General features: G+C 42.1%; 1 protein-coding gene across 4 annotated transcripts in view; it reads left to right on the top strand.

The window, feature by feature from the left end:
* Window positions 1-19,336, top strand: part of nf1a (neurofibromin 1a) — a 296,381-nt gene that overhangs the window by 240,818 nt on the left and 36,227 nt on the right. For all 4 annotated transcript variants that reach the window (XR_004897871.1, XM_036003223.1, XM_036003224.1 and 1 more), the window contains 6 exons: window positions 14,208-14,487; window positions 14,677-14,891; window positions 15,057-15,118; window positions 15,204-15,345; window positions 16,070-16,171; window positions 17,448-17,588. Coding sequence is in view for 3 of the 4 variants with exons in the window: in XM_036003223.1 (XP_035859116.1) it covers window positions 14,208-14,487; window positions 14,677-14,891; window positions 15,057-15,118; window positions 15,204-15,345; window positions 16,070-16,171; window positions 17,448-17,588 (942 nt within the window). In the remaining variant the exon portion in view is untranslated. The remainder of the gene's footprint in view (window positions 1-14,207; window positions 14,488-14,676; window positions 14,892-15,056; window positions 15,119-15,203; window positions 15,346-16,069; window positions 16,172-17,447; window positions 17,589-19,336) is intronic.

The following is a 19,336-nucleotide window of genomic DNA, read 5'->3' as shown; positions in this document are numbered from 1 at the left end:
AAAATGTTGTCCCAAACTGTCTCCCAATTAATTGCGTTCCCCTCAGAGCTCAGCTCTCGCTCCCATTTATTTACTATTGGGAGTTCTCCTATAGATACTTGCATCAGTTTAGCATAAATCCTGGACACCAATCCTCTCACAGGAAAATCAACAAACCACTTAATGACTGGGTGCGCCTCAAGATTGTTTCCCTATGGCACTCCATAACATTTTAGGGCTGATCTTAAGTGAAGATAAATGTAGAAAGATGTCCTGGGGACCTTAAAACTAGCTCTCAGGTCCTCAAAACTCAACATACCTTTATCATTGAATAGCTGGTCTAAAGTATAAATTCCTCTGTCACTCCACTGGTTACAAGCAAAGGGTTTGTTCCCAGACATGAAGTGTGTGTTGTGCCATATTGGGGTATTCAAATGCCACTTATTGGTATAGCGTAGTTGCTCCTCTACCTGTTTAAAGTTGGTCAGTGTGTTGGTGATAATAGGGCAATAGGCTAACATAATTTTTTTTGGACACACACCTGCAAAGGCAAGGTCTTGCAGTCTTAGACTTCCAATGAGGTTTTGCTCTATTTCTCTCCATGGAGCAATTTGCTTGGTTTACAACCATTAAAAAAGGCATTTTTCCTCACTCTGTGCATTACGAATTCAGCTCTCCTTAGCAAATCATTTAGCTCTGCTTGACTTGTGACTAGAAGAGTATGTGTCGATTTAGAAAAACACGTCTTTAGAGACTGCTCCAGGGATTTACAACGTTCTTCCAACTCCACAATCCTTGCCTCTGTTTTTCTCTTCAAATTGACCGCAAAGGAAGATGTGAAATCTCTAATAAATCCTTTAGTTGCTTGCCAAATGTATGCCGGGTCCGCAACTGAGTTAGTATTGATTGATATAAACTCAGCCAGTTTGGATTCTAAACTCTGCATAAAAAGCTGTGTTCTGGAGAAGGGAGCTATTGAATTGCCACCTTCTAGTTCTTTCTCCTAACATATCACAATGGAATGTGGTTATCAGCGCATTGTGATCAGACAGAATTGCTGATTCTGTTGCTATTGTGTGGAACATTGCCTTAAGCTCACTGGAGCACAAAATATAATCAATGCAGGAGTGGGTGAGGTGACGTGTGGAAAAGAAGGTGTAATCCTTGCTAGTAGAATTGTGCATCCTCCATATATCTCAGAGTACCGCATTCATGTCTCCTCCTATAATTAGTGAATATTCATTGAGAGAAAGCAATTCATTGGTTAGGCGCGGGAAAAAACTTTCATCATATGTAGATGGTGCATATACCGAAACAAAGGCTATCTTCCTACTCCTTATATTGGTACATATAAACTTAGCACAAAAAGTAAGGAAATTTGTGTTTGGTAGATTATTTCTCTGTGGTAACAATGCTTTTTGGCAATAAATCTTATACCGTTGGAAAGCCTGTTTAGTTCCCTTTCAAATGGTGCCCCATTTGTAAGGAACATGCATTTGTGGGCTGAGCAGCAGTGCTGAGTGGGTTGCGCCCATGAAAAATTTGCCAAATCTTCTCTGCCAATGCCAAACAGCTTATTCTGCCATTGACTCGTTTGGTGGATTGGATGATTGAAGTTTGAAGAAACAAGACATATTGGCAATTAAACAATTTATTCATTTCACAAACAGGAGCCTCAGTAGCGTGTGGAAGAACCATACACAGCCACAACAGCCTGGCACCTCTTCCTCATGCTGGTCACCAGCCTGGTCACACACTGCTGTGGGATGGCATCCAATTCTTCAACCAGCATTTATCGCAAGTCAGCCAACGTGGTTGTGTTGGTCACTCTGGCACAAACAGCACACCCAAGCTGATCCCACAAGTGTTCAATGGGGTTGAGGTCAGGACTGCAGGCTTTCCAACGGTATAAGATTTATTGCCAAAAAGATAACTAATCTACCAAACACTCTACTCATGCAGTTCATTAGCTGTGAAAGGGGGCGTAGCCAAAGCATAGGGGTCGGGGCAAACCTTTACCAATAAAAAAGGAAGTCTCTGCTGAGTTCATTGATACCTCACATAAGACTCTACCTTAAACGGGTCACCAGTTATGAAAAGGGGCGTGGCTTACGCATAGGGGGCGGGCTTAAACATCACCAATGAAGAAGGAACTCTCTGCTGAGTTCAGTGACACCTCACACAAGACTCTACCTTAAACGGTTCAAATGTTATAAAAGGGGGCGTGGCTACAGCATAGGGGGCGGGTCAAGCCATCACCAATCAAAAAGAAACTGCTGAGTTCAATGATACCTTACATAAGACTCTACCTTAAATGGGTCACCAGTTATGAAAGGGGCCGTGGCTTAAGCATAGGGGGGGGCCAAACCATCACCAATGAAGCAGGAACTATCTGCTGAGTGTTATGAAAGGGGGCGTGGCCTGAGTATGTGGGTGTGGTTAAAGTATAGGGGGCGGCTCAGTATCATATGTAGACCACACATAAGTTTCATGTAAATCGGATGATGTTTGTCATATAAGGCGGATTTCCTGTTGCCAGCGGGGGGGGGGCGCTATGACCAAAAGTCAATTTTGGCCTGTAGATGGCCTTGACCCTTGTCATACCTGAGAAATTTCGGGCAGATATGACAATGTACAGTAAAGTTACAACAACTTCTTCGTTCATCAATAAATGCTCAAAATGGCAGCCACGCCACACCGTTTGACGAAAAGTTTTTCTTTTAATAACTTTTCATCTTTAAGGTGTTGAGATGGTACAGACCAAATTTGAAATCCATCGGATGAAATCTCTAGGAGTTGTTCCTTAAGGTATAACACCTTGACTTTTAGGCCTACTTCCTGTTGCCACTAGGGGGCGCTATGACTTTGAGTAAATATTGGCCTTAAGATGTTCTCAGGGTTGGACTCTTATGAATTCTGAAAAGTTTTGAGCCAATTGGACACCGTACACTCACGTTACACCCACTTCGAGTTTCGATGGCGAAACGCACAAAATGGCTGCCCCGCCACAGCCATGCCCTATGACGAAAAGTTTTTCTTTTAATAACTTTTCATCTTTAACGTCTTAAGATGGCAGAGACCAAATTTGAAGTTGATCGGATGAAATCTCTTGGAGCAGTTCGTTAAAGTACGACGTGGAAATTGCCAAAATCGCACTAATTTCGAACTTTCAATTAAAAATGGCCGACTTCCTGTTGGGTTTAGGGTATGGCTCCAATTACCTTTTTTGTACGTCTTGACATGCTACATATGTGTACCAAGTTCCGTTAGTCTACGTTAAACGTACAGCAGGAGGTAAATTTTTTTTAACTTTGTAGGGGGCGCTAGCGAGCCATTTTTGTGCACATATTCTAGAAACCCTTAAAGGAGAATTCCGGTCAATTTTTACGTTAATCTTGATCGCTATAGCTACGTGAGTACTTTCGATAAAAAAAACCCCGACCCGAATCAGTGCAGGCAACACGGAGTAGCTGCAGCTACGTACTACAAGCGTCCCCTGAGCTAAAACGGCAGTTGTCGGGGCAAGTTTTAGAGTGCCTTTGTGCCTCTTAACAGACACAAAATGCAATTAATATGTCTCTGCCACATGAACATGGCCCTTACGTGTCAACAAGATGCGTTTTCAACTCAGACATTGTTTAAATTCACCTACCCTGGTTCCTGGCTCGATCCTGCCGGTAGCTAGCTTGCCCTGCAACTGTTAGCCGTTAGCTGCTAGCTGCCGTCCGGTGAGTGTATTCAGACAGGCTTCTGTGATAATCATCCCAATAACAATCCACGGAGCGGCAGTGGTGTGGCTATGTCCTCCAGAGGACAGGTCATGTCACGTCTTGAAGTTTATTCCCCCCTAAAAAAAACAGTACTGCGGTAGTAGCTGCTAGCTGCCCTCCGGTGAGTGTATTCAGCCAGGCTTCTGGGATAATCATCCCAATAACAATCCACGGAGCGGCGGTGGTGTGTCCTCCAGTTACTGAAGGCTAGCTTTAGCTTGCGCTTGGAGCAGCAAGTTCATCTGCCTGTTGCCCCTCTGTCTATCTCGTTCTTTCCAACTCTTGTGAAGCTAGTTCTTCGTCTGTATACTCGGGTTCGAATAAATAAGGACGACCATCAAACTCAAAAGGCTCTTCTGTGTGTTGTATATCTGCTATATTCTCCATAGTTACGTTACTCCAAGCTTCTTCCCTTGTAAACAACTCCGCTCTTCACTCGTCACACACTACGCTCCGATCTGCACACTACGCTCCGATCTGCACACTACTGTTTACCTTTTCCTGCTACAACTGAATTCCCAGGACAGTGCGATGCTACAGCTAAGCTTCAGTAATGCTATTACTGTGCAAGCCACAGACATCGTTTATCCCGTTTCCATGTAGTTACATAGTCTCTGATATGGTCATAACCACTACAGTGCTCAATTACCTATTTTTGAGGCGGAAATAATCTAAACTTTTCGCTGCGAAGGCATGATCTGTCCTATGCAGGACATCCACCAGACCACCGGGCGCTCGGGGGATTTTTGTCAGCTGCGGGAGGGGGACGAAGGCTGCTTGCCTGGCTAAGGGAACTAGCTACCACACAGATCGACACTGACAAGCCTCCTACTCACCAACACCAGATCGATCACACACAAAATGGATGAGCTACAAATACACACGGAACTGCTGCGTGATGATTTATTACAAAAGCCTGGCTGAACACATTTATCACGGACGGCAGATAGCAGCTAACAGCTAGCAGCTAGCAGCTAACAGGCCAAGCTACCCACCGGCAGGATCAAGACAGGGTAGGTGAATTTAAACAATGTCTGAGTTGAAAACGCATCTTGTTGACACATAAGGGCCCTGTTCATGTGGCACAGACATATTAATTGCATTTTGTGTTTGTTAAGAGGCACAAAGGCACTCTAAAACCTGCCCCGACAACTGCCGTTTTAGCTCAGGGGACACTTGTAGTACGTAGCTGCAGCTACTACCGTGTTGCCTGCACTGATTTGGGTCGGGGTTTTACTCGCGTAGCTATAGCGATCAAGATTAACGTAAAAATTGGCCAGAATTCTCCTTTAAAATATGTAAATTTTCACCAGACTTGATGCGACTGCCAATTTTGGTGAGTTTTTGAATATGTTAAAGATGAACTGAACTGGAATTTGAGTAAAGGTGATATAACAGATGTATTTTATTTCTTCTCATTGGTACAATGATTAAAATGGCTGAATTTGTTAAAAGGGATAAAACGGTACATTGAAAGTGTTGTTGTTGTTACACGGGCGCCGCCATGGAATTCCACAATCGGCTACGTCACTGGCATGGTAAGCAGCCATGGAATGTAAACAGTCTGAGGCTAACGGACATGGCTGAGGAAACGGAAACCAACAGGTCTAGGGGGGGTTCATACTGTATTGCCCCTGGCTGCAGTAATGAATTGTATAGGGCTAAGGCAGCTGGGGTTACGATACATTTCCACAGGCTACCTTTGACAAGGAAACCAGTCCTCAACTCATGGCTAGCTGCCTTAAAACTGGCTAGCCCTCCGACAGCCCCTAGATTTCGAGTCTGTAACGAGCGTTTTTTAGCGACAGACTATTTAGAGAGCTGTAATTTCGATTCAACAGGGTCACTGGTGAGGGTTAAGTTCAACAGACTGAAACCATGAGGCCATTCCGTCCATGATCGATTTTTCAGGCTACAGTACAGGGCAGACTGATGACCAACGGCAAGACACTAACACCGATGCTATCTACCGCAGAGACAGGGCGCTGAAACGCTCACATCAGGCAGAGGACAGAGAGGTATGTTTAGCTGTTATCCAGCATGCTAGCAAGTCTACTAGGCAAAGGGCTGGATGTAACGTTGTTGTGACATACACAAAACACGTACATTTTCACTTACACGCACAAATAAAGCCTGACGTGTAGGCTTTATAACGTTCAACAAAACTGAGACTGACACACTGGGCAGTCATTGAAATTGAGTCACAAAACCAAGCTAGATACCAAACGATCCAAGCACTTATGTCAAACTCCACAAGCTAGCGCTCCGACCATAGACTGTATAAATAAACCATGACTCCGATGATATCACAGATCAATAATAATGCGTTTCTATCTGCTAACTAAACCACAGCGGGCCTGTAAACAGAATCCAATGTCCCTTTCTACTCACCCTGAAGCTAGCTGATGTCTCAGGGCACATTGTTGATGCAGAGGGAGTTCAACTCACAGAAAAAGCTGCTAGTTCCATTATAAGAGGTATCTGTGCAGTATCCATTTGTGCAATATCCATCAACGACCACAAGGAAAAAATCTGCCAACTCTGCACTAGCCTAAAGTAAACGGCAAAACTTTTTTATTTTATTTTTTTTAACTTTATTTATTTTGGTTTTAACATTTTGCGTGCAGCTAACTTAACAAGCGATCCCATTGGATGAATTCGTCCAATCACATTTTCCATTTATCTGCCTCGATTTTCTAAAACGCACAGGACCTTTTCTATTTTCTCTAAATGTACACGATATATAAGCAATCTCTATTCCCTAAAATGCATAATGTGCTTGGATACAATAAATGAGTGCATGACAGGTAAATGGTCCAGGTTGACCTCTCTGCCAACAGATGGATTCAGCATTCCATGCTCCAGCAGCGCCCACACACACACCAGTCACTTCCCCCCAAATGATCCGAAGGTGGAGCCTGAAACAGATTGTCTACAGGCCTGTCCCTCACAGGCTCAAATGTGTAACCCATGCCATTAAAATTACTAATTTTCATGTGTATTTAATATGCTGCACTGTATACTGCACTGTATACCTTCGCAGGTCCTACCATGCCAGTGACGTCATCAAAATTGTCAGCGTTCTAATACTAACAAACGTAATTTTTGTGTTGCTTAAAAAGAGCTATATTGATTTTTTTAATTAAACTTTTTAGTGTAATTTATTTTTATTTGTCATAACCAACACGTTATCAACGTTTATTCTTTCAGTTCAGTTCATCTTTAAGCCCCTCAAAAAGGCGATTAATTTGCCGGATAAAGAATAATAATAATTCCTTCAGTTTCAATAGGGCCTATATAAACATAGATCATAAATTGAACAGTCCGCAGTCATCATGTTTTCAGCCTAATTAAATGTTCCTTCAAAGCCTGGCTCCCAAACTTACATACAGTGCCCTGGAGTCAAACTTGCACAGTATTCCAGACACCACTAATTCACAGCCGCTGGGTCCATCAGCCCCCGGCTCCAGCACCAGTCCGATGACAGCGCCCGGTCCGGCTGCGAAGCGGCAAGCGCGGATGTCACGTCCTCCTCCATATCCAGATCCCGACAGAACATGTCCGCATCCTTGGCTGTAGTGAATGTGAACGTTCTCCCTCTTCGGGTTACTCTCAGGGTTGCCGGATAAATAAGAAAGTTTGAGACGCCTTTAGCATGTAACTTACGCTGTACTCCTATAAATTCCTGGCGCCGCTGGACGGTGAAAGCACTGTAGTCAGGCTTAAAGCGTTGCGTTGGAATGACAAATCGGGCCTTTCTGCTGTACTTGTCTCATCCCCTGAAGGATTGCTTGGTGGTCTTGGTATCTCAAACACCTGAAAATCAGCGTACGTGTCGTTGTACCCTTGCCGTAGATTCTGTGCGCTCTGTCAATTTCGATGGTAGCCCCATTCTGTAAAGAGGGGATCCACACCGGTAGCTGATTTTGCAGGAATCCAACTGGGTCATCTTTTTCGCTGCCCTCTTTCAGTCCAATGATGCGCACATTGTTGAGTCTCAATCTGTCCTCCATTTCGGCTAGCTTAAACTCAAATTTCTTCTGGTCATCAATGCAGGCTTTCACTGTGTTTCTCATCTGCCTGTTGGATTCCTGCGTCTCATCTAGTCGTTGCACTAGGTCCCATACCGTAGCTCCCTGCCTCTCAAGCTCTGTCCTGATGTGTTGCAGCGAGGTGTCAATTTCTGCCAATGCTTCCTTCACTGCGTTGCGGACCACTGATTGAAGCATATCTTGTTGCTTTTCCAGGACCTTGGCCATAACGTTCTCCATGTGAAAGTCTGAGTTATCATCAGTAGCCATGCTAGCCGTCGCCATGTTGGTAGACTTCTGTGCTTGGGTAAACGGCAGCAAGACCTGCTTTTTTGCTCCTGCAGGCATTCAATAAGTCACTGTGGTAACAAATAAAATGGTTGACGTTGAATAAGAAAGAATAGACCTGGTTTTTAATGAAAATGCGGAGGTGGGTGCGGAGCCTCAGTTCTGAGCAACCATTGCTATCGTCGGTCACGTGATCCTCCAAGTGAGTGTGTTGTTGACAAACAGAGCCGGCGGATGAGCAGGAGGAAAGTTCTTGTATGTTTGAGAAGTAAGTGAAACATGGTTCCTTGCTAATTATGATTACTGTCGCTATGTGATGTACTCTGCCATTTAGGCTACGAAAGAAAGTGTGTGTGTGTGTGTGTGTGTGTGTGTGTGTGTGTGTGTGCGCCTATTTGTAGGGTAAGACTGAGGACATACAACAAAACCATAGACTGTACAAATGGTAATATACAGTCTATGAACAAACCCTTTTACATGGCTTTAAACACAAGTCTGCATTCTATTTATTTACTTATTTTATTTTCCAGTAGTAGGCACGAAGAAAGGTTATGGTTAAAATTCTGGGTTTATTTCATTCAGACCAACCGTGTATGACTGTGAACATCGATCGTGTATGTGTGTATGTATGACATATTACGCCCCTAACACTGTAATAGGCAGCATATTGAAGGTAACACAATTAGCATTCACTTTAAACATCTGTTTACCGTAACCATACCACACACACACACACACACACACACACACACACTTTCCAAACCAACCGTATCGAGGGAATTTGCCGCTGGGAGCTGATCAATAATCAGATAGATACGGTTAACAAGTTACAAGCACGTAACAGTGGGATATTAAATTGTGTGATTTAAACAGCTTCACTAAACGTAACAAAAGAACTTTCCTCCTCCGGCTCCGTGTCAACAACACACTCACTTCCGTTGTTGCTTATGTATTTGTGTTATAGCTTTTGTGTTTGTGTTATGGCTTTTGCGTTTGTGTTGTAGCTTTTGCGTTTGTGTTGTAGCTTTTGCGTTTGTGTTGTAGCTTTTGTGTTTGTGTTGTGGCTTTTGTGTTTGTGTTTTAGCTTTTGTATTTATGTTGAACCGTCTCAGCCACTGTATTTAGGGGTACTATAACCGCAAGATATAGTATTAGTATAGTAGTATAGATATACTATAACCTGTATCCTTTTGTTTGGCTGATGGGCCATTAACGCGTTCTCCTTCTCCATCTCTATAGCGCTGCATTTATTTCTCTAGCAGCAAGAACACACACAGCCAGATAGTCTATCGAACAGCTTAAAACATACACCAAACTGGTGAAATCTTATCAGTGTAAAATGTGCTATTTTGCTTAATAGAAAAAATATTTTCGTGCTGCCACCTAATGCAGTAATAGTCCAGTGACGGTCATTTGCATTTTGTGCCATTCAGTTAAGTATACACAAAGTCTCGAAAGTTATAGAGGCGAAGTCCTTCCCCCCTTCGGTGGAACACCATGGGACCTTATTTTGGAAAAATGACATACGGTAGTGAATGGGAAGAGACAAATAATCTGTTAGTTCAACAGTCAACACACAACCTGTCATCTGATCCCGCATACCCAAGTTAGTGTTTTGTTCAAGTGAGTCACATAAATATTATTCCTGATTATACTATTATTTATATAATGGGGCTGCTCCTGGCAACCAAAGGATTTTCTTTTCTTTTTAACTTTTAAACCACACTAAGAACCCCTTTATTTGGCTTTTATCATTATGACGATGTAGTAATGTGCAGAATAGGTGTTAAGGAAAAGTCTGGGTAGGAAGGAAACAATAACAATGATCGAGTAAGTTACACTTTTAAATCACAACACCAAATGCAATTCTGGTGTTCAGAATATCAAACTGAAAACTGTACATAGCTGTCGTACTATACATAAGTCTTTATGCTGGTGTTATCCACAGGGTTACTGTCTGATGTCATGCCAGGACAGCCTACTGAGCACAATGGTGCCTTGTCAATTGCTCTTGAACTCTTTGTTACCCAAGAGTTGAATAAATGCTATTTTCTAATTGGTTATAACCATAGCCATATTGTCATATGTATCAGCTCCATATCAAAAAATACATGCATTGTGTGTACTGAGTCTTTGCTGTGGATTGCTTCAGAGTTATATTTTTCAGTCTGTGTCATGTTTTTATAGGTTCGGGCACATTCATTTTAGCGCATATTTGAAGCCCTTGATATACTCGAAAACTCACGAAACTTGGCGCACACATCAAAACCTGGGGACTTTGCAAGACTTTAAAGTGATTTGGGTCATGCGCGTTTAGCGGGCTGTATAGCGCCCTCTAATGCGTAGAAGAGCTAAATATTGACAAGATTGCTCCGATATTCACAAAAATTGGTACTGACATTGATCTCATCGTTTCTGACATATTTCCCATTTGCCTTTTTAGCTCTGCCAAACCGCAAGTTGGCCATTTAGAATTTTATGCATTTTTTTAATGTATTTTATTACGTTTTTAGAACTCTTCCTAGGGGGTTAATCAATTAAGGGGGTTAATTAATTTATTTATTATTTGGTTGGTATAATCCTTTCACTTATGTGACCCTACATTGCGAAGGAATAGTCAATAGATCAAACAATGATGTCATAGGTGATGTGACAACACACCATTTAAGGCCCTTTACAGGTATGGAACTTTTTGAAACGTATCCTGGAGGACTCAACAGATCCTTCTCAAATTGGGTCAGCAGCATGTCAAGACTTTCACAAATTTATGTTTCGGCATAAGACAGGAAGTTGTAACTTGACTTTACATAGTCCAATCTGCCCAAAATTTCACATGATGGATAAGAGTTTAGGCCTAAAGGCATCTCCATGCCAATATTGAGTCATAGGCATAGCGCCACCTACTGACAACAGGAAGTCAGCCTTATGTGACAAACATTATGCGATTTACATAAAATTGATATTGTGTGGTCTAAACATGATATAGCAGCAACATGACCTATAATTATGGTGTGTTCTCTAGCACCACATTGGGGACAGAGGAAGTGTTACAATGCAGTGATTGGGCTCGGGTATGGCCAGCAGGGTCCATAGCGCCCCCAAACGCACGCCAAATAATGTTTAACTTGTGCGCGCAGTGTCAGATGGTTAGTAAATCCACAACTGCATCAATTAGCGTCCCGCAAGTACCACCGGCATGCCTGGAGGGGCGAAGTCCTGTTCATCGCTGCTTGCAGCTTTAAATATGAACATTATATGTCTTTGAGCAGAAAAATTAGGTGCTTGGGCTACTCGAATGGTCTTTTGCTTGGTAGGCAAATCTAGTAAGCATGCATATCATATCCAGACTTACAAAAAAGCCAGTTGGAGCCATCCCCTTAATCTAACAGGAAGTAAGCTATATCGAATTTGCTGTGCAAATTATGAACCTTTTTGACAATTTTCAGGAGATGTGCTTTAACGTAGGAATTTTTATTTACATGCCCCAAACTTGACATGCTTGACAGGAATCCCAGCCTGAAGACATCTACATGCCAATATTGAATTATAGCGCCACCTACTGGCAACAGGAAGTTCAAGTCGATATACTTTGATTTCCTCTTCCTGACCAGATCCACATCAGAAGTGTTCAGAAAAGCCTTAAGACCTTTTTTGTTGCTTTATTTTAAAGTGAGATGGGGGAATTGCTGGGTCTCTGTAAATTAGTCTGTAAATCTGTAATCTGTAAAGTATCCTGAGCTAACTTCTGTTGGGGTTCTGTTAGGGTTTGATTTGAAACTATAAATAAAATTGAATTGAATCTCTACTAATTCTTTCCTAAAATGATGTATGAAGAGCAAGGCGTTTCTGAGACTTGGAGAGGTTCGTGGGCTTAGCCCGGACATACAGAGCAGATCACAAAAACGGTGATTGGCTTGCCCAACTTGTTGATAGCCAGTGTATGTTCATTTCAGCTGCCCAGTTTGTAGATAATGTTAGGTAGCTTGCCAATAGAAACTAACATTATAGTCCCTTGCATTTTTGGTTAAAAACTGGGTTAGTAGATTGTACTGTGGGCTATCTAATTTCCGATAAGCTTTTATAATCTGTAGCTTACTATAAGCTACCTACTTTAAGGGCAGGGCTGATTTTAGCCTGCTATATTAGGGGGGGCTGGTAGAAAAAACTTGGGCGGTTGGTGGCACAGAGGTTAGAGAAGCGCACTGTAGTGGTCCAAATTGTGGGGTCCGAGACCCGGTGCTAATACGGCACCGGTGCCTTAACAACCGTTATCTACCGGACCAAATTGCAACGCGGGTTTCGGTGCCACTGAAATGCCTGCGCTTCTCTCTGATGCTCCAAAAACGGACGTTAGAGGCAACCTAAACATCGCCGCATGTCACGGTAGTAAACACTACACTTGACAGCAGGTAACATTAGCCTACCGTTACAATTGAATACAAAGAAATAATTGTAAATAATATACAGTAGTAAGGCCCTCAGGCATTCTGTATTGCTTTCAACTATTTATTCAACTGTAGATAAACTTTTTTAATTTAATGTTATCTCTACTGAGTCAACTCTCATGTAGGCATAATTTATTATTCCTTCCCCTGAGTTTTTTGTTGGGAAGTAACCTCTTTAAATGTACATGTGGCACTTATTCACCTAAATGATACATTAATTCATTTTCATTAATTAATTAATAAACCCCTGGACTGTAATAGCTCAGATGTGTTACAGCAAGATAATACTTGGTTATTAGGGGACTGTAAAAGGAAGGGTTACCACTATAACCTATCCCATCTGTGTTCTCCAAAATTTAGAGAGTTGTAATATTTTGAGAACAAATAAAGTTTAGATTAAAATCACAATATTTCAAGAAAAAAATCCACCTGCCCTATAGCATTATGTTATTGCTCTGCTGATATGGTAGTATCTCATTCTGTCTGACAGACACAGAGATCCTCATTTTGGTCGCTGTTCTCTGAATGAAAGTTTAGGGAAGCTTCTGAACGCTGCTATTCATCAGAGGTGGAAAACCGAAACTACGGCAGAAATACATGGAGTTCAGATGACACTGCTGAAGCATGCCCACAGCAGAGCGTGTCCATTATAATTACCTGAAGCTGCTACACTGACAAGCCGCGCTGCTTATCTCTATTCTCGCAGAGAGAGTGGACACAAAACGACAGACTGGTCTGCTTTAGAGCTCTGTGTGTTTGAGCCTAAACCATAGACTGTTAACGTCACGCCAAGGGAACTTCAAAAAAAATGTAGCAATATTGTTGCACACCTAAACTTTGTGTTGCCTCCATTTACATTCGGGGCTACAGTCAAAACATTTGGGACTGAAGCCCCAGAAATATTACCTGGCGACGCCGATGATGAAGAGTGAAACTTGTGGGAATTAGAGCAAGTTTAGGACAATTTTTAAAGCCTCTGAACACCAACACATGTGATTTCAGTTATTCTGGCTGATTAGACCTCTGCTGTGGTTAATGCTGGGCCAGAGCTTTGATGGGAATTTATTACAGACACACAAATTTTCTTGATCTACCAAGAATGATAAAGGTGTCATTTGTCCTGCCCTAACAGGTGCCACAGAGCTAACAGTAGACTCAGGAAGATGTCAATCGATACACCCACAAAGTCATGGGAAGGGGGCTAATTAGACAGATTAAGTGAAAACACCTGTGTGGATATTCCGAGTCAGAAGATGTTAAAGCTGCTTTTTACTCTAACTGAACTGAGTTCCCCACTCTAGCTTTGAACATTCCACCCCAAAAACACTAATGTAAAAATCTCAGAGGCTCTGAAAATTGTCTGAATAGTCGTGACTTAGTTTTATACAGAAAAAGTAGTGACTCCTGAACACTACTGCACGGTGAGATTCGATCAATCTGAGGGGAGATTTATGATGGATTTGGTCGTTTAGTATGGACATATTTGTTGCCAGCTAGGTGTATTGTAATGATACTGTATAGGATATGTCATTATAGCTGCCTGCATAGAATTGATTGATATCAAGAAAGGCTTAACTATTGGCCAAGTAATGTTTTATTTTCCCATCAGTGATCATCAGGTTTGAGAATGATATGAAAAGTTTGGCTCTTGTTTGTAGTGTTTCAGTTTGGTCTTCTCCTATTCTTTGTGGCAGGTTATTGGTCGGATGTGTAAGATCATAGACAAGACGTGCCTGTCGCCAACGCCCACACTGGAGCAGCACCTGATGTGGGACGACATTGCCATTTTGGCACGCTACATGCTCATGCTGTCCTTCAACAATTCCCTGGATGTTGCAGCCCACCTGCCATACCTGTTCCACGTGGTGACCCTGCTGGTAGCCACTGGGCCGCTGTCCCTTAGGGCCTCCACCCACGGTTTGGTTATCAACATCATCCACTCCCTCTGCACCTGCTCGCAGCTCAACTTCAGTGGTGAGGTCTTACTATACCCATTTGATTAGGTCAGCAGCCTTCTGTTGTAGTATGGATAAGAAATGTGTTAAATTCAACAATCTTAGATGGGAATGGTGTAGATGACTAATATGAGAGCAATTTGAAAGCTAGGAATACTCAAGCTAGAGTTTTGTTTCCTATCAAAAAATGTGTGTTTAATGATTTCAGAGGAGACAAAGCAGGTACTGAGGCTAAGCCTGACTGAGTTCTCCCTGCCCAAGTTCTACCTGCTGTTTGGCATCAGCAAAGTCAAGTCAGCCGCGGTCATCGCCTTCCGCTCCAGCTACAGAGACCGCTCCTTCTCACCAGGCTCCTATGAGAGGGAGACATTTGCCCTGTCTTCCTTGGAGACCGTCACTGAGGCTTTACTGGAGATCATGGAGGTCAGCCTTGAAATTAAGCTAACTAGACATCTGGTTTTCACTCCTTCTCTGTCCCACCAGTGCAATTATTTCAAATAGGAAAATCCAAAGGTCCCAGCAAAAGTTGGCTTGCTAAATCTGTCAGTTTCTTTTAGTCTGTTTGCTCTCTTTTTTTCTTTTCTCCAGGCTTGTATGAGGGACATCCCAGCCTGCAAGTGGTTAGACCAGTGGACAGAGCTCGCACAGAAGTATGCACCTCCTCAATCTTATTTTGAAGCATCAGTGTTAAGAACATGCATTTGCAGTGTGCAACAATGTGTATTTGGATTTCAGGTTTGCATTCCAGTACAACCCATCTCTCCAGCCGAGAGCGCTGGTGGTGTTTGGCTGCATCAGTAAGAGAGTGAGCCACAGCCAAATCAAACAGATCATCCGAATCCTCAGCAAGGCCAGCCCTCTGCTCAGCATAGACCGGGTGAGAGTGCACATTCACTCACATGACTCTCTCTGCCAAACCTATACTCTTACCTTTAAATATGGTATGTGTTTCAGTTCATTAAAAATCACTAGAATGCGCTCAGTACAGTGCATATGTCCACTGTGCTATTGTCAAGTTAGGCTACAACACAAATGCCATGCAAATAAAGTACATTTAAATTAAAGTTATTGTGAGGTGATCTATTTTTGAAATTATCCATATTTTAAAGAAAACAAAGTATGGTCCCGAAAGGTCAAAGATTTTCTTCACCCCTCTGTCCTGAAAACATGAAAACTAGGCTAAAGTATATAGTTGTTTTTGATATTTACATCAATTTTATTCTGAAATTGCAAAAAGATGCCATTATGGTTGTAGATAGATAGTTGTTATTGTCATCCACTGTACATACAGAGTGCACATATAAACAAGATTTTGTTGCACTGGTTCATAAATACTGCCCTAACTAAAACAAGTATTACTGAGTGAAGGGCTAGTGGTAAAAAAAATTATTTACATTAAAGTATTGCACTAAAAATGAACCTTTAGGCCTTTATGTAAGGATTGCTAAAAATTATTAGAACATATTTTGATCAAAAGCTTTCTTCATGGGATTTTAATAAATTATTATATACATGAATGTATTACTTGTATTTGTAACAGCTAATCATTTCCCACCTCTCCCTCCCACTTGCTCCTTCTTGCACTCCCCTCTTTATCACAGGGACTGGAGAGCTGTCTGAAAGGGCCGGACAATTACAACAGTCAAGTATTAATAGAGGCCACAGTCATTGCTCTGACCAAGCTGCAACCTCTACTCAGCAAGGTATACTACCACTGTAGTAGATCCACTTTCAGCCACAGCAAAATGCATTTTTTTACTTTATCTGCAGCTTTTAATTTGGGAAGAAAGGTAGTCTTTGCCTATATTTCTCAGTTTTATCAAATTCATGAACTGAAGTAATACGTTTAGACTTGAAATTGTTTCTATATTGAATTTTGTACTATTTGCATGCCTGCTGTGCCTCTGACTTCCAATCCAACTGACTGGTTTAAAATATAAGTGAATTAGACAGGACCACATAAGCACAGACTGTGTGGCAGTTTTCCATTCTCTATTTTACTGAGTTAAGGTTTGAGTTTGCCAGACCTTTCTCCACAGCGCTGCGGCGGAGGGTCTGGCTAGTACACACAGTATTCCCGGATGGGAGAAAAACGTGCTGTGGTTTATTGGCATTTCTTTAAACCAATCACAATTGTCATGGGTGGTGCTAAGCACTAGGCAGAGTCACTGTGCTGCTGCATAATAGCCTCGGGAAGGAACTTGTTTTGGTGGAACATGTTGCGTTCAAAAATTGTTTTAGTCGTGCAACAGAATACTCAGATTGGACAGATAGTCTAGCCAGCTCTCTGGATTTACCCTGCAGAAATTTGAGGAGCAGTTAACCATAGTCCTCATGAATCAACCGGAGTTTAAAATTCCAACACAAAAAAAGGAGGAAGGTACCCGACATCCGGCCGAAAAGAGTGAAATCCGGTGGCAACAGAGCAATCCCGGAAGTGGAACGTCGTGGATATAGACTTATCTAAAGTGCAATATCTATGCTAAACTAAATCAAATAACAAGATTATTTTTGTATTTCATAAAGTTCTAAATGAGTTCTAAATTAGTTAAATGATCAGATACTTGGCGTTGTGGGCGGCTGTGGGTCGGTCCAATCCCTTGCCCCTGCATCTCTACATGTCAAAGTGCAAGTCCTAGGTCAAGATACTGAACCCCAAATTGCTACTTGTTGCGTCATCTGATGCATGCATGTGCATGAATGTTTACCTGATAAGCAGGTCGCACATTGGATGGCAGCCTCGGCCACCAGTGTTTGAATGTGTGTGACTGGTGCCTGTAGTGCGTAAAGCGCTTTGAGTGGTTGTTAAGACTAGAAGAGTGCTATATAAGTGGAGTCCATTTACCATTTAGTTTGATTCTCCGTTTATCCCTCTATTGACATTTTTAAAATTTGGTTTTTAACCCTCACTTGCTGTGTTCAAGTGGTCACACTGTGTATCAGTTACTGTCCAAACAAGCCCACCCTGTGTGTTTGCAGGAGTCTCCCATGCACAAAGCTCTGTTCTGGGTGGCAGTAGCTGTGCTGCAGCTGGATGAAGTCAACCTGTATTCTGCTGGAACAGCCCTGCTGGAGCAGAACCTCCACACTCTGGACACAATGCGCGTCTTCTACGACAAGGTAAAACGCATACAAATACACACTATATACCCATGAGGACACAAGGTCTCCTCTGTTCACACATCCCCACAGTTTGATGTTGTGTGAACTAAAAGCCATTACAGTTCTTATAATACTTATTTGGGTTTGGACAGCTTACTCAGGCTGCATTGAGGTTTTCAAGGACATGCGTGACAGTGTATTCAAAAGGTAAATTTAGCTAAATCCATATGTACAGTCTCGTTCTGACACTATCATTTGATTTTGGTTCCTCTCTATAGTGCTCATTGCAATTTTTGTTATTTGCCTTTTATAGACAAGGTCAAGTAATAATGCTTGGTAGGGCTGCACAATATTTTGTTTCATCGTCTACATCACGATGTGCGCATGTACAATAGTCACATCATGTGATGTTAACGCTACAACTTTTTTGATAGAAAAGTAAACTTTTACCGGCCGAACCTTCCGCTTTAAGACAGGTGGCCATGTGGGCAACGTGTGTATGTGATGTAACGTTAGTCGACGGGGTTTGTTATGTGAAGTGAGGCCCTCCCGTGTGTAGAAAAGTACCGTAAGCGGCAGCTGCCGCAGTTACAGTGATGCACATGCTTTTCCATGGTTAGTGAACCTACAGTAGTCACTGTTTTATGTTTGCTGCAAAGACAAAATAAATCACCTGATTAATCCAACATTATCACGATGTCTCCCGGCCATTTTTCACTGCAGATATGCCAGATAGCTGCTACCAGCCAGGCTAAAGCTAATATAGTTAGCCTTAAGAATCAAGGGGTCTGTCCCAACTACCTTTACGGTTCAGAGCTGCGAAGCTGGAAATGTAACACTAATCAACAAAGGTCTTTGTCTGATATAACGTAATTTACACTGATTTACGTGTTCTTTTATACACTGAGTTTGTTGCTAGTACGTGACATGCAGGCTCTGCATGCACAGCGAACCACCAATTACAATGTGGATTTATCAAATAAACAAAGCAGACCCTGCTAGTCGACCACAACCTGAAATTTAGAGAAAGCAACATGCATGCATTATTAATATCATTGACTTAAGCCTGGATTGATAGTATTATATTAATACAATGGTGTCATGTGAGTCATCCAGTGTATTTACTACCCAAGCGCTTACTTGCTTTGGTGTTTGTAAATCATTAAAGTTTCACAAAGAATGGTTCACATAAGAAAAGTTTCTTTTTCATTTATGTTTGCTATGTAGATGCACTACCCTACAAAATCACCCCAGTAGTCAGGAATGATTTATTATTTCCATATAGAGCTATTGATGTCATATTGTAAAAATTACTTTTTTCATATCGCAGGGAAAAGAAATATAGCAATGTCAGTTTTTTCCAATATTGTGCAGCCCTACTGCTTGGTAGAATAGGGTGACCAGACATCCCCGGTTTTCACTGTGACTGACAGATCCGAAATTGTAATGAAAGAAAGAAAACATTGACCAAACGTATAGTTGCGCACCCTACACGCGCAGGCTCAAGACAGCCAGAGCAGCGCTGCTCAGAGCTCAACTTCGGTAAAGTTAGAAAGATATTCACAGATTTGAACTTCCAGGATCAATTAATCTGCAGCGAAATGTTATTAAATCACAAACGACGCATCTTTCCTACCGTAGTAAGGTAAATAACGAGCTACAAACTCATTTTCATCAAAACGAGCCATCCTCCAAGCTGGAGAAATAACATTGGTCTCTACGAGCAGCCGGCAGTGAGATGGCAGTAAGACGAGTGCTTAGGGACC

Source organism: Sander lucioperca, chromosome 7, assembly GCF_008315115.2.
Source record: "Sander lucioperca isolate FBNREF2018 chromosome 7, SLUC_FBN_1.2, whole genome shotgun sequence".
Taxonomy (NCBI): domain Eukaryota; kingdom Metazoa; phylum Chordata; class Actinopteri; order Perciformes; family Percidae; genus Sander; species Sander lucioperca.
The sequence above is the reverse complement of the archived record's forward strand: the minus strand, read 5'-3'. Positions and strand labels throughout refer to the sequence as shown.